Source organism: Bactrocera oleae, chromosome 4 (assembly GCF_042242935.1).
Source record: "Bactrocera oleae isolate idBacOlea1 chromosome 4, idBacOlea1, whole genome shotgun sequence".
NCBI lineage: Eukaryota > Metazoa > Arthropoda > Insecta > Diptera > Tephritidae > Bactrocera > Bactrocera oleae.
Window position 1 is genome coordinate 15,017,085 of NC_091538.1, and position 14,514 is coordinate 15,031,598.

At 30.3% G+C, this 14,514-nt stretch overlaps 1 protein-coding gene across 4 annotated transcripts in view; it reads right to left on the reverse strand.

Moving 5' to 3' along the window:
* Treh (Trehalase) overlaps positions 1–14,514 on the reverse strand; it is a 39,888-nt gene that overhangs the window by 12,066 nt on the left and 13,308 nt on the right. For 2 of the 4 annotated variants that reach the window (XM_036375525.2, XM_014236609.3), the window contains exon 3: positions 1,268–1,288. The exons of 1 other annotated variant lie outside the window; for it this stretch is intronic. In XM_036375525.2, coding sequence (XP_036231418.2) covers positions 1,268–1,288 — 21 coding nt within the window. Of the gene's footprint in view, positions 1–1,267; positions 1,289–9,061; positions 9,078–14,514 lie in introns of those variants that run through there. One more of the 4 variants, XM_036375526.2, reaches the window with a different exon arrangement.

The window sequence follows — 14,514 nt, forward strand, 5'->3', positions numbered from 1 at the left end:
TGTAACCGATAAGGCAAGAAACATAAAACATAAAGGGAAGGATGTTATTTCAGGTTTCAATGCGAATCAAGGCAATAATTGGAGAAGAGGTGTGGATCTCATATCTTAAAAATCACTTGCTGAAAACATTTTAGTCTGTTTACAATTCACCGACGCTCGTTTGGCTGAATAAATACTTGCGTTAATGGATTCGGCATAATTGTAATATAATATTTTTTAAATTTACGATTTTTTGTGCAAGTCATCGTTGAATGCTTTTTTTAATGTCACGCAAAGCATTCTCGCATGCTAAATTGTTTCTGTGGTCTATTCGTTTTTTATATTTTTTATATAATATATGATTCTTCATCAAGATGTTTGTAACACCCAGAAGGAAACCCCGGAGATCCTATAAAGCATATACTATGTATATTAATGATCAAGGCGACGACGCTCGTTCGTCCCTCTGTATATACGCGAACTAGTCTCTCAGTTTTTGATATAATATATTGCTCTGAAAATTTGTACACGTTCTTTCTTCCCCAAGAACCTGCTCAATTGTCTGTATCGCCGATAACAAACCACTAACCATTGCTGCCATACAAACTGACCGATCAAAATCAAGATAAATTATGATCTTTTATGCCACAAGAAATGCACCTGAAATGGGTATTATAGCTTTGGTGCAGTGGAATTACAATTTTTTACTGTTTCTATTTTTTAATCTTAAAAAATTTACTTGCCTCAAATTGTTAAAAAGCAGGACGAAAACTTTTATTTAGCAGTGTAATTTTATGATATGTAATGTAGTAGTGCATAGGTGTATATATTATTTGTTTTTTTTTTAATTTACGTATTTTATTTATTTATAATATGTAACTATGTTATCTTTAGCACTGAGGGTGGCATTTGGCAGACCGGGCGCATGGGCGGCTGGCGGACTTTAACTAGGCTGGTTAAAGCCGCTGATAACAGCGGTGCTACACGTGTATAAGCCTATGGGGAAAATTGCATTGTCTGTGATTTCAAAGCACTTGACATACTATTTAAGTCGCAGTTTCTGCTTCAAAATGCTAATTATTTTCTGAGCGTTTTATCTAGGTTTTTAATTCAACTTTTGTTTTGAAGACTTCAGAAATAACTTCTTTTTTTGTATTTTCTTTTTTGTATTTTCTCAGTATATAATTGTTTTGTGCAACCTAGCTGCAAACCTCACAAAATTCGTTCACCCCATCGGTTTTCATGCGAAAACGCCTAAAAATGTTTCCAATTTCGTATTTGTACTTACAGTTGGGCGTCCTCGGTGGCACTGTAAATGCAATATCGGGGAGAAAAAAAAAGAAAAATCAATTCATAAATTAAATATAAAAACTTGAGTGATTAATAATTGAACAGTCACGAATTGTGATATCGTACGCATGTGCATTTTATACATACATTCTTAATTCTCTCTTAAAATATCATTCGTACAAGTCACACGTAATTGTTGGAAGCCTCTTACGTCATTGATTGTTGTCGCAAATTGTCTCATTAATCATACATATTAACATACAAGTATATGTTTATGTATCTTATTGCATATCACACATACATACATACATATATGTTTAGGACATATTTATACTTGTATACACTTGTATACTTTTCACGTTTTAGATTCTAGTATACGCAGCGTCAGTCTATATGCGCATTTAAGCACTTTCAACTAATTTAACGACGTAAAAAGCAAATATTTGTAAAATTGGAGATCGCATTGATTGAGATAATTGCATTAAATAAATTAATCTAATTAAATTTGCTTTCCTTTTTTAGCGAAAAAAACATCGTAAATGATATGCATGTGTGTACCTTGTATGTGTATTTTATTTTTGGAGAGAGCGTATTACAGGGACGGGTATTTAAACATTTTTCGTGTTTTTTTTTTAATTTTTTAATCATTTTGAAATCGATATCTCAAATAGTTTTTGAGCTACAGCTTTCTATAGTTTAGCCGCTCAGTTCAAACTGCTCCATCAGTTGATCTTTTTTTTTTAATTCTTAAAAATCGTCTTTTTTAGGCTGGCTCAATAGGTGTGTTCCTTAATTTGATCATTGGTCTCATCATCAAGGTCATATCCGTTTTAAAAGTGTCTGTAAGAATTATGACGGCTCTAATTAGGGTCTGTCTCAGTTTGCTTGCACCATAAAATGAGTTTTAGTTTATTCCTACTTAAAAGCCTCTGATATATATCTTTGTAGATCGTTGTAGGGAATATCCCAAATATAGGTGGCTGATAGATAAATAAATAAAAAGTATATTCAAGGTTAATTTCATTTTGAAGTGGGTTTGATAGATAGTGGCACGGATTAATTTGCGGTCAGAATCATTGAAACGAATCTACTAAGTTTTCACTTGTCAACGTTGAGTAACTTCTCTAACAAAATTGATTCGGTAAGTGTTGTAAACTTATGAGCCTATTTACCTAGGAGAGCTGAGAATTTGCATGCTTAAAGCACATAATACTTTTAAACACTTTAGTCTACTTCAAAAAAGCAGATTCGTCTGTCTGTCCGTCTGTACATACGCAAACTATTTCCTCAGTTTTTGAGATATTGATCTAAAATTTTGCACACGTCCATTTCAGCCTCAGAAATTGATCACTTGTCGGAATTGCCGATATCGGTCCACTGTACAAATAGCATATAACAGCCAAGCAAACTGACCAGTCAAAATCAAGTTCTTGTAAGGTAAGATTTTTTATTTAAAAATATATATAAATATATATTTCACGAAATTTAGCATTTATTATAGTATAAGGCGACTCTACAATCTTCGATCAAAATCAAGTTACAGATATTTTTATACCCATTGATGCTATAAAAAATGAACCTGTGAAGTCTACTTACATAGTGTTTTCTTTTATTTTTCATTGTTTCCCGATTTTTTATAGTGTTAAACCACTTATAGTAACTGCAATTTTTAGCTAGGGGTTTCTCTACAGGGTGTCTTGCAGAGTACTTGCGTGTACTGAAGTTGTTTGTACTTGTATGACACGTGTGGCGAGCTTATTGCAACGTAAGTAAGTAAATACAAGTATATGCGGAAATTAAAATGAATAACTTTTCCGTTGCGTTTGTTTGTATTATTATCACAATTTTTATTTATAAAATGTATGCCTAATAAAAGAATTGATTGAGATTTTTCTTTCAGATTTCAAGCAAATAATCAAGAAAAGCAGATCAATCTAAAGGGAAGGCAAGAGAAAGTATATTAAATAATATTTGCATTTTAATGTTATTATTAATATTATTTTCGTCAGATTTTTTATTTTTAATCAATGGAAATTTATAACTATAACTAACAAAAAGCGCTAGCTAGTACAGAGTTTACGATCAGAAAAAGGATGTAGGAGTACTGATAATTGAAATGCACTGGAAAAAAATAATAATAAGTCACCTAATAAAATTAATATATTCTTTGAGAATTCGCAACAACAGTATTAGCAGCAGTATTATCATTAGTAGTTGATATAACCCTGCAATCTCTAATAAATTTTCTGTTATAAAAATGCTTCAATTTCTAAATTCTTTCATTTACTAATAAGCATGGCAAAGAAGAGAAACTTTTAATTGCCATTATAAATAAACATATTCATACATATGTTATATGCTAACTGTTTTTTGACAGATTTGCTGATAACTTTTTATGACATTCATTAATGGGGTTATATATTGTTAAAGTATTCAAAAGCTTCAAATAAGTCAAAGGAGTAGAAGAATAGCGAAAATGAGAAATCTTATCTTATCAGCAATATTAAAGATTTACATACATACATATATATGTACATATATATGATACAACTCATAAACATTTTTGAATTCATAGTTCAATATGTTCTTAATTATTCCTTTAATATTATCAAACAAGTGGTTTGTTATCATAAATTAATAACAATGTGCGAATTATATTTAGAGTACTAAGATAATCTTATATAAAGATAAAGCGATAAGAAAATTATAATTGTATGGGGCACGTATTGAATGTCTCTTTTGTTTTTGTGGACCCCACACAAGAGTAACTTAACTAAATTGACACTTAACTAAATTATTAATTGCCCCTTAGCGTTAAATTATTTCTGAAACATTGCTGTTTAGCCATGGCGGTAAGATAAAGCTCGTTTACTTTGCCTGAGGAAACTTATACGTGAATATAACAGCTCGAAATCGCTGCTTAAAACTTTCTGTGAGAATTTTAAGGCAAAGGTAACAACTACTATATTGCTAGCTTCGAGTATTACAGTATCTGACAGTGTAACAATGTGAAACATGCAGACTTAAAAAGACACTTTACAAACCAAGAAAAGGAGCGAAATTAAATATGATTTAAAATTATTTAAATCAAAGCTTTCGTAGATTCTAAGGAGTTATACATTTCCACTTGTGAATTTCCAAAAAATTTTGCATATAGTATGTATATCGAATGTGCATATGTAGATATAACAAAATATTCTATGAGAATTGGAGGTTGATCCGGCCATCTCGGAGATATGAGCGTATTTGTAAGAATTCTTTTTAACTAAATGTAATAGCTACCAAACCTTTGAATACGTTTTTCTCGAAACGCTGTTTACAGGTGCGCTGAAGAAACTTTCTTCGAAACGGGTATAGCGATCGACTTGCAAATTTCATACGATGCTTTTAAGATATATTTTCCAGGTGATGATCGAAGGAAAAATATTTTTGGATTCCGCCATTTTGTCAAAAATCAAAATTTGGACAAGTCCTTCGATTACTTGTATCCATGAATTGTTATAATAAATTTTTTTGGTTTTAGGATTTGAGATAATTTTAAGCAGAGAACATTTTGGTTTTTTTCGAAATGTATCACCGATTATTATAGTACATTCAATTCTGTAAATTTTTATTAGTTCAAATTATTTCTTAAATAAAACATCTCTTAAAAAAATATAAAAATATTACAAAAAAAAAAACAGCTATTTTGTGTATATAAATAAAAACAAAATAAATTAAAATTAAATTACATAATAAATATTTGATGTGCAATCGAAAGACCGTGCATCCAGATATTTGAAATCAAGTAAACATTGCTGACGTTTAAAAGTGTGCCGAAAAGTGTATTAACAACATAGCACACTTTTAATTGCTTTTGCTATTATTTAATGTCAGAGCAAGTCATTTAACAGATACTGATAGCATATCTCGTGCGAGTTTATATAATAAAATAAATCCTAGCGAGTATATGAGAAAGGTGGCACACATACCCTCATTTTGTATAGTCATAATATTATAAGACTATTTGGTCTAATTAACGAGAATGACAGTCCCATTAACTGTTTTTACGATTTTAAAAGTGGTGAAAAGTGTTTAGCACGTACAAATATTCTAAGTAGTTGTTGTATGTGAGTATGTATGTATAGAAAAAAGTTGTTGTTTAATATAATTACAGATTGTTAAATAAAATACTTAAGGGAAATTAATTTAAGATTATCTAATATGATAGACGTGAAGTATTATATATAGAGCCGGGAGCTTTGACTGCGGCACTAAAGTACAGTGGGTAGTGAGTTCAAATTTTTTGTCGATTTTGTAAAAATTTAAGTTGTAGAAAAAATTCTGTGCAGAAGGCAATGCCATATTCGCAAAGTGTTGACTTAAAAGTTAACTTTTTAGTTAATTTTTTTTAAACTAATCAATATTTCCAAGTAAGTAAAGATTAAAAGAGATTAAAGTAAGGATATGACAAGCCTCAAATGACTTACAAGCTCTGGTAGCTATTTTCTAGTCGTTATTGAGAAACCAATAGCCGTCTTCAATTCGCCATTACTCGCAATAATTGAGCTTGTTGAAAAATGTGCACTTAGAAGCAACAAGAAAAGCTACTTAACTATAATACAAGTATATAAATGGCTATAAGGGCGTGTGGATATTTCATTTGTCGCCACACCTAGATTTTGCGAGGACAGCTTTTATATTCTTCCAAGGGTAGAACACAGATAATACAGAATTTATAATGACTATTGGTAAGTAAATTTATTTAGAAAGTTGCATACTTGTAAATTACAAAAACAGTACAAACATGTTTCGGAATTCGTGTATGATTTTTTTTTTTAATTTACATACAAGCAGATTAAGAAGTGTAGAAATTTAATTAATAAACCTGTTAATTATTGAACAGATTCTCGTATATAAGTGAGATTGACAGGCTATTATATATAACATTTATATGCATATGCACGAATATGCATTAGCTGGATATTAAGTGAAGCTACTACTAAGTGAAGATCTAATTTGCAATACTAATATATTACAATCAAGTATATATAAATATGCATATATGTAATTGCAATGTCTTGCCTTAGTTCGTGAATATTTAAAAAAATTGAAAGTTGAAACTGAGCTCCAATACTTTATTTAATAAATCGTTTATATGAATATTCACTTTTTTGTAGCATGCGATAAATAAATGCTAAAAATACATGTAATTGAGTATTAACGGTTGAATTATTAATTGAAATTGTATTACCATAAGCGCAATTAATTTATTTGAATTTACTATTTGTTAATAATATCAATACGCTGCTGTCAGTTTCAGGTTGTTTAATCTGTGTACTGCGAATACTACATACATATGTACAGAACAACGATGCGCTTTTTGGATTTCGGGGCGTAGCTTTGGTTTTCAGCTCATGATCATATTACATCGGGAACGAAATCAATTTAAGAGCAGATTAGGGACAGACAACGAAAATACTTGATTTAAAAAAAAATATTTTAGATAACCGAAAGTTAGTATAAACAGAATCAATAACAAGATAAAAACCCTGCACAAATACAAAAGATTCCTTACAACCATTTGATTTTAATCAGTCATGTATGGCAGCTATATGGTATAGTAACCCAGCAGCTTCTTAGAGAGAAAAAGATCGGTGCGAAATTTCAAATCGATATCTCAGAAACTGAGGTACTGGTTCGCTTATATACAGACGGACATGGCTAAATCGACTCAGATCGTCACTCATTTCTTTCTGGGTGTTACAAACTTTATGGCAAACTTAATATATTCTGTTGAAGGTATAAAGGTTCGAGAAACTAATAAACAGATTCCAATATTTAATAAGATAATACATATAAAAAATGTATTAGGAATTAACCTTACATAATAAGAACATCAGAATTCTTAATTGCTTTAAATAATTTCACAATTTGTTGACGAACAATGCACTCCAGTGATATTCATAGTATTTCACACAGTGCTAAAGCAGAGTGTACACTCAGGTGTTTATTTATACACTAGAGTTTAAGGAGATATTTAGTAATAATTTTTAAAACCAATCAAATTAGAATTAATTTACTGTAAACGATTTAAAAGTACTCCCTTCAAGTAGCGTACATCTTTTGGTGCCCACTAAAAATTAATTTTTGCATTAACTTGCACATACTGAAAAATCGCAATTTCGAGTTGTGAGACTTTAGAGTTTCAGACGTAAAAATACAATGTTGTAGAAACTAATTTTTTTGTTAATTTGTAACGTAAATGTTTGCCCCTACGTCATAACAGAATATTGCACAACACTTTCGTACTTCCTCATATTTATACAGCGTTGTTGATCGTATTTATAGTATTAAGACTGAAACTTTTTGCTCTTGAGTTATAGATGAAATTTTTATAAGCAAATAATGGGAGTTGTAGTGAAATTTAAATAAAAAAATGTTGAAAATAGTATTGTAAATATTTTTAAGCTTGTAAAATATTAAAAAAAAAATTTATTACACCACATTTTTTGATATTTTTTAAAACCTATATATAATAATAATTTTTTTAATATGTTTTTAATGATTTTTTATAACGATAAAATAAATGTTTAGTGATAAATATTCTTAATTGTTTAATAGCAGTAATTTCAATTTAATTGCTTAATGTAATATATTGAAATAAAAATTCTTTTAAAATAAACAAGTTTGTAAAGTTAAAAAAAAATATTTTTGAATTATTCTATAAATTTTAATTTTAGTTTTTTATCAAATACTATATAAAAAAAATAAAAGATAAAATGTTGAAGAATTTTTAACAATTATTTCTATTTGTTAGTTAAAAAATATTTGTGCAACTAAAAAATTTAATTTTTGATTGTTCTATAATATAATTGATTTCATTTTAGCTTTTCATCGAAAATATTTTATTTAAAAAAAAGAAATTATTTCATGAATATCTATTTTTTTTTTAAATTTTGAAAAATATGCGTGAAACTAATTTTATATTATTCTATAAAATAAATCAATTTAATTTTAGTTTCTTATCACAATTTTTTTGTTTAAATCAACAATATTTGAAAATAAATAAAATATTTTAGTGTTTCGGTAATTATTTAATACATTTAACACTTTATTGCGATTTTAATTAATTTTTTTAAACTATTATTGAAATAAAAATTTACACAATCAATAACAGTTAAAAATTTATATTTCGTCTCCTTCGCAATTTTTACGATAAACTTACGCTTTACAAACATAAATCGGTGCAATAGATACATATTTACATGCACATACATATACCATTTAAGTCACGTTTTCAGATAAAAACAAAAACCTAGAAAAAAACGTACTCAAGTGAACCCCCTGTTTGAAATAGCTGAATATGAAAAGATCGAACCATAGCGCAATTAATTGCGGTTAGAACACATTTACACCCAAGATAATAATAGTAAATATTCAAGGACTGTGGCAACGCTTTCTAATTCCTATACACACAGTCAATGAGCCCTTCGAGCAACATGACCACACTTATTTCATAAATACAAAAGTTTTATTGTTGCACTCAGAGTTGCACTTGCAATACACGCGTTTATCACTTTTTTGCGCGAACTCCTAAAACGGTCAAGCGGTTAATTGCTGACGACTGGCGCGGATTATTGATCATCACTTGCATGCGTTGACTTATTATTCCTGCGATTAACGCATTCACGCAGTACTTAATTACAAATACATATGTGTGTGTGTGTGCGCGCTATTTTAATTTTATTTATATCATTTTGATTATCAGTGCAACAATTATTTAATTGTTTTATGAAAATTTTATTTCTACATTTCTATTTGTCTGTCTGTTTGTTGTTTACCGGTCGAAATCAAATGTCGAACTGATCTGAAGTTACCGTATACATTTTTAAAATATAATGCAAATGTTGCTCGGTCGAACGCCCATGCCTGGGAAATATTTAGCTATGCATATACGTATATATATATATAATATTATACATATGTATGTATGTAAGTAAGGAGCAAATACTACAGACGTAAGTATTTTATTGTATTCGTTTATATTTTATACAATTTACAATAATCGCTCACTAACTGTTAAGATTTGTTTTTGTAACTTTTTCATTCATTCTGGAAACACAAAACTCTCCTAGATTTCTGATAACAAAATTTTGTGCTCTCTCTGCGTTTAATATTGTTTTTTTTAGCGAACACTTATAAAATAATTGTTTTTTATTCCTTTATACTTTTTTTTTGCTTTGTTGCTTTTATTTTAAAAGTTTACAACAAAATAAAAGTGAAATGTTATCTTCGCACAGTGGGAAATTTTTACATATGCTGCTTGAGTTTATTCCGCAGTAAAATGATCAAAGAATGCTTAGAAAACATGTTTCCTTACATATCTGAAATTAATATAAATTAATTTAAACAGTACTTGAACGCAAATGGATGAATATAACAAGCTTGATTTGAAGCTTTTCTAATCAGCAGCAATTATATTCAGTGAATTAATTTGCACAGCAATGTGATTGATTATACTAAAAAGGGAAGAATAATTGCAGATTTCCTGATCACGAGTTTTTTTTATTTATTAAATCTCTAACTGAAGAGAAACTTTTGAATCTCAAACGCCTTCTATGCTTTCGACGGTGGTTCGTTAAATTTTTACTAACTCTTTAAACATAAATTTTTAGGTTTACAAATTGAGCATATATGTATGTACAGAGAAAAGGCTTGTTTCATGAGTTTAATAACATATTTCTATACATAGCGCTTTCAGTCAAATAAAAAATTGTAACTTTCACAGTTTTTGTAAAAAGCTTTATTTAAAGTTGTGCTGTTCGGAAGTAACTAATTTCGGCCAATCTGTCTTTGAAGAGAAAGCACAAACAAAGCTTTCTGTGCTTACGATGGTGGTCAGTCCAACGTTTTGCCTTTCTTTAATTCTATAAATATCACTTATGAAACTGAGAAAAATGTTTGCTTTCAAGCTTAAAACCAAATTTTGAAAACAAACAGTAGTTTCTAAAGCTTGTTTAAATCTAGAGCTTACAACTTTTACAAAAGTGACGTAAAATTTGTGGCTTTCATTTAAAGCTTCAAATCGAACGAAATTTTTTACGACTGTATTGACCTTAGTCGCCTTCATGTACAATTTGTGACTTTTTTCATACAAATAATACAAAAGTAGATACCTAAAACAGTAAATTCAGAAAGCTCACTACTGTAACTGATTTCTTTAAATTTGCAAAAAATATTTAGAGGAAATCTTCAAGGCTCTTAATACCAGCCACTTGTGAATTTCCGCTCAAATTCTGGCTGAGAGCACATTTAGTATAAAGAGCACTCCATACGTCAAACTATAGAGTAGTTGTTGTTGAGTGTAAGCAACTTTACTTATTTTTTTAAACTTTCGATGCAATTGACAAACAATTTAAACGTTTTGTGATGATAAAAGATACAAGGACATGTGTTAGCGAAGTGATATGTGGCGTTTAAGTTGAGATTATATTATGAAAGACATTAATAAGCCCGATAGACTGTTGGTTACGCGTACATTATAGGACCATATAATATATAACCAGCATTATTCAACAAAGCATACTGAAGGGTCTCCTTAAGAAACATATCGGTCACTTACCGTTGACATTAGACTCTGAGAATCATCTACATCCCTTTCGAAGCTGGATGTGTCACACTATTATGTTATTATACTTGTCTTACATAATTATGTTTTTGTCAATTATCAATTATTTATATGTATTTACGCAAAATGTAGTTGAATGAGAACTATTTATGAGTATCTCTTTACATACATATTTATTTATTTAAAAAAGTGTAATAATTTACTTTTCCATTAAAATTCTTAATGAAATGTCAATTTAATATTTTATAGTCAAGTATATAGGTATATCTATGGCATCATAATATATTATTGTTAAACTAATATTAGGAGTACATATGTAAGTACTTTCAAGCACAATAATACAATAATAATGGAAAGTAAAGGCGGAACATACCAACAATTGGCGATAAAACGTCAAGTGCGACATTGATATCTGGAGTGCTTCAGAAAGCTGACATAAACAAATTCTTAACACATTTAATTAAAAAAACATCAATGTTATTTAATATCAATATTTGTCTGAAATACTTAGGAAAGAAATAATACATAAGAAAATCTTTCGAAATCGAAACATATAAAATAACGGTATAAGAGGGTGTTTAAATAAATATTTGTTTAAGCAGTTTGTATTACAATAGCCTTCTAAGTCCTTTTTAATATCATTGCTAAGGAAAAGTGAGGTTATGCTGTTATTATTTTAAATAAGTTTGCTACGAAGTTTGTAACACACAGAAGCAAATGACGACGACCTTATAAAGTATATGTGTGTATGTATATGTATCGATTTAACCAGTTCCGACTGTCTATTCTATCGTATCTCTGTATTGTACCGTTTGTGAGCTAGTCCCTCAGTTTGTCGGACATCGGCCTGAAATTATGCACATGTTCTTTTCTGCCAAAGAAGCTGCTTACTTGTCGGAACCGCCGATATCATAAAAATTGAATGATCGGAATCAAGTGTTTGCATGGAAACTTTTTTATTTGACAAGGTCACGAAATTTGGCACGTATTGTTATCCAAGGCAGTGCTAAAATCTCCGAACACATTGTTCAGCTCGGACTACTATATATAGCATATGGTTGTCATTCAAACTGATCGATCAAAATCAAGATAAAGATCTCTTTACACCCTTTGTGCCGTAAAAAACTGTGAAGGGTATTATTATAATTAACTTTTGCTTTGCGCCTAATTGTATAAATTAGAGAATTTCCTGAGATATTTCTTGTTATATTACTTGCGATAGATCTTGCAAATTAATATGTGTTTAGCGAAGCGGAGAAAATATGTTAAAAATTTAGAAGTTTCATATTCCTACGAATACATATACTGACTTGTGATTATACATTTGTGCAAATATTTTATTTCTTTGTGTGTGGTTAGTTTTGTAATTTTAAATTTTCTTCCGCATTTTTGATTTAACTAATTAAATGTGTACAGTAAACTTCATTGCAAGATCTCAAAATGGTTTTTAGTTTAAGTTTAAAATTAATTACATATTATTAAAAATTTGATTTACGCAAAACAAACATTTTTTGGAGTAGTAGAGTTTTGAGGTTAACTGGCAAAAAGAGGGTTCTACAAGTTTGAAACCGAAATATACTCGAAAAACTTTTTTGTTATTTTACAAATATTATGATAAAACTGCTGAAGAGTAGTATCTTCATTGGAAATATGGTTCATTTAGTTAGGCTAGATTTTCAGATATTACCTCTTACATAAACGAGCTTATATAACTACTTTGTATTTTAGACATTCCGCAGTTTTTGAAGAATTAAAGCGTAGCAGAAAAGAGAACAATTTCAGTCCTTGCCAAATTAAACGGTGTAATTAACACTTTGGAGCAAAAGTAGAGCAAAGCCCAAACGAATAATATAAATAATATAATTTGAAAAATGTTCGTCTAACATTCCCGAAGGATCATCTCGGCTCATACCAAAAGTTGTTTCTCCATCAATCGCTTAACTATCACGAAGTTATTGAAACGAAATAATCTGTATTCATATAAAACATCTCATTAGACTAAACTTACAACATTCATAAAGAGTCAGGGCTGTACATTTGGCTTTTATGATGTCTGTTAAAGTAATTTAGTTTATTATGTGAAAGAAATTGTGCATATTGATATACTGGGAAATATGCTTTTAAAAGCTAATACAATGCACAATTCATTTGTTACGTGTTACAACAAATAATTGCATGGCAAAATGACAATCTACAGACAGACTGCAAAAAAGGAAAATTGCTTAAGTTCCACACACTCTTATTCAAGGTCTGAACATTTCTTGGCAGCTGGATAAATATATAGCGCTATTGTCGTTTTGCATCTAACATTTCTGGTTATTATGTCACGATATGTGTTTGTAGAACTCAAATAAACCGCTCACGCTATGCACGAAATGATTGCCATCCGGTTAGCTTTGCATATTTCTTGCACGTTTCTTTTTTTTAATTTTTGTCATTATAATTATGAATTTGACATCTCATTTGATTGCTAATTGCAGGCAGTGGCATTAAAGCGCAATTTACAGGACAACAAATTATAATGGAAATCGATGAAATATGCGAAGTCATGAGGAAAGTGTGTTCATACGCGAAAAAAGATTTTTAATGATGAGCCTCAAAAACAAAATATCATTCTGAGTTCGACTTAAAAATACAAATATTAAAAAAGATGGTAAACGGTTATGTAAGTAGAAATAATACTTAAAAAACAACAGTACTGTTACTGACGAAACAAAACAACAACTGTCGCTTTCGTACGGAATTAGCTATCAACATTGGTTTCGGGCTTCCTGACTACTGCAGCGTTTTCCAAAGTCGAAGTGCAGCCTTATTCAGAGCAGAGACTATACACTCTGTTGGTAAGGCTTTGAGGCAACTAATCGTGCGTTCAAAGCTAGTTAAGGAATGTCTAACCTTGCTATCAATGGCATTGAATCACTTAGTGATAGAGCTAGTATGAGGGTCAGACCACAGCGGAATCGCAAGTAACTGCAACGCTGACAAGCTGGCAAGAAAGCTTACTCTAGCCCCGTTCTACCCTAGTAGAAAGCATGCGGGTCGGTGCTCCGCTTTCTTTGTGCATTTTACTACTTAATGGCGTGGGAGCTTGGTCGTCGCTATAGTCTAGTGTGTTCTTCGCTCTTAGTAAAACTAGCCTATGACGAGGTGTAGCGGATATAACTGGTCATTGCCATATCAGTGTCCATGCGATAAGGTTGAAATCTTACCATATGCTTCATGTGTTGGCCTCAAGGCGGTTTGTCGAATTATAAGATCTGATTACAGGAGTTCTATTTTATGGCTTCAAGGACAGTATATAGTAGTCCAATTGCGGTCGCCATCTTGAGGATCAGCAATTGAACCTAACGTAACCGCTTTCACAGATCCGATGAAGATCGGTCGGCTAACGTTGAAAGTTCCATGAATAAAGATTATTTGTAAAGGTAATGAACTCCACATGTTCTTCTTCGATTTCATGCTTTTCTTTGATTCTCAGTAGCCTCACGAAATATACTGTAGAATTGATTTGACCAGGATTTTGTCCAGCCAAGGGCTTTTATTTCGGTAATCTAACTCTGTTTGTAGCGGTAAGTAGTAAGTAGTAGTATAACCCATTAACTAATAACAAATCTAAATGGGGTATCATAAGCTAA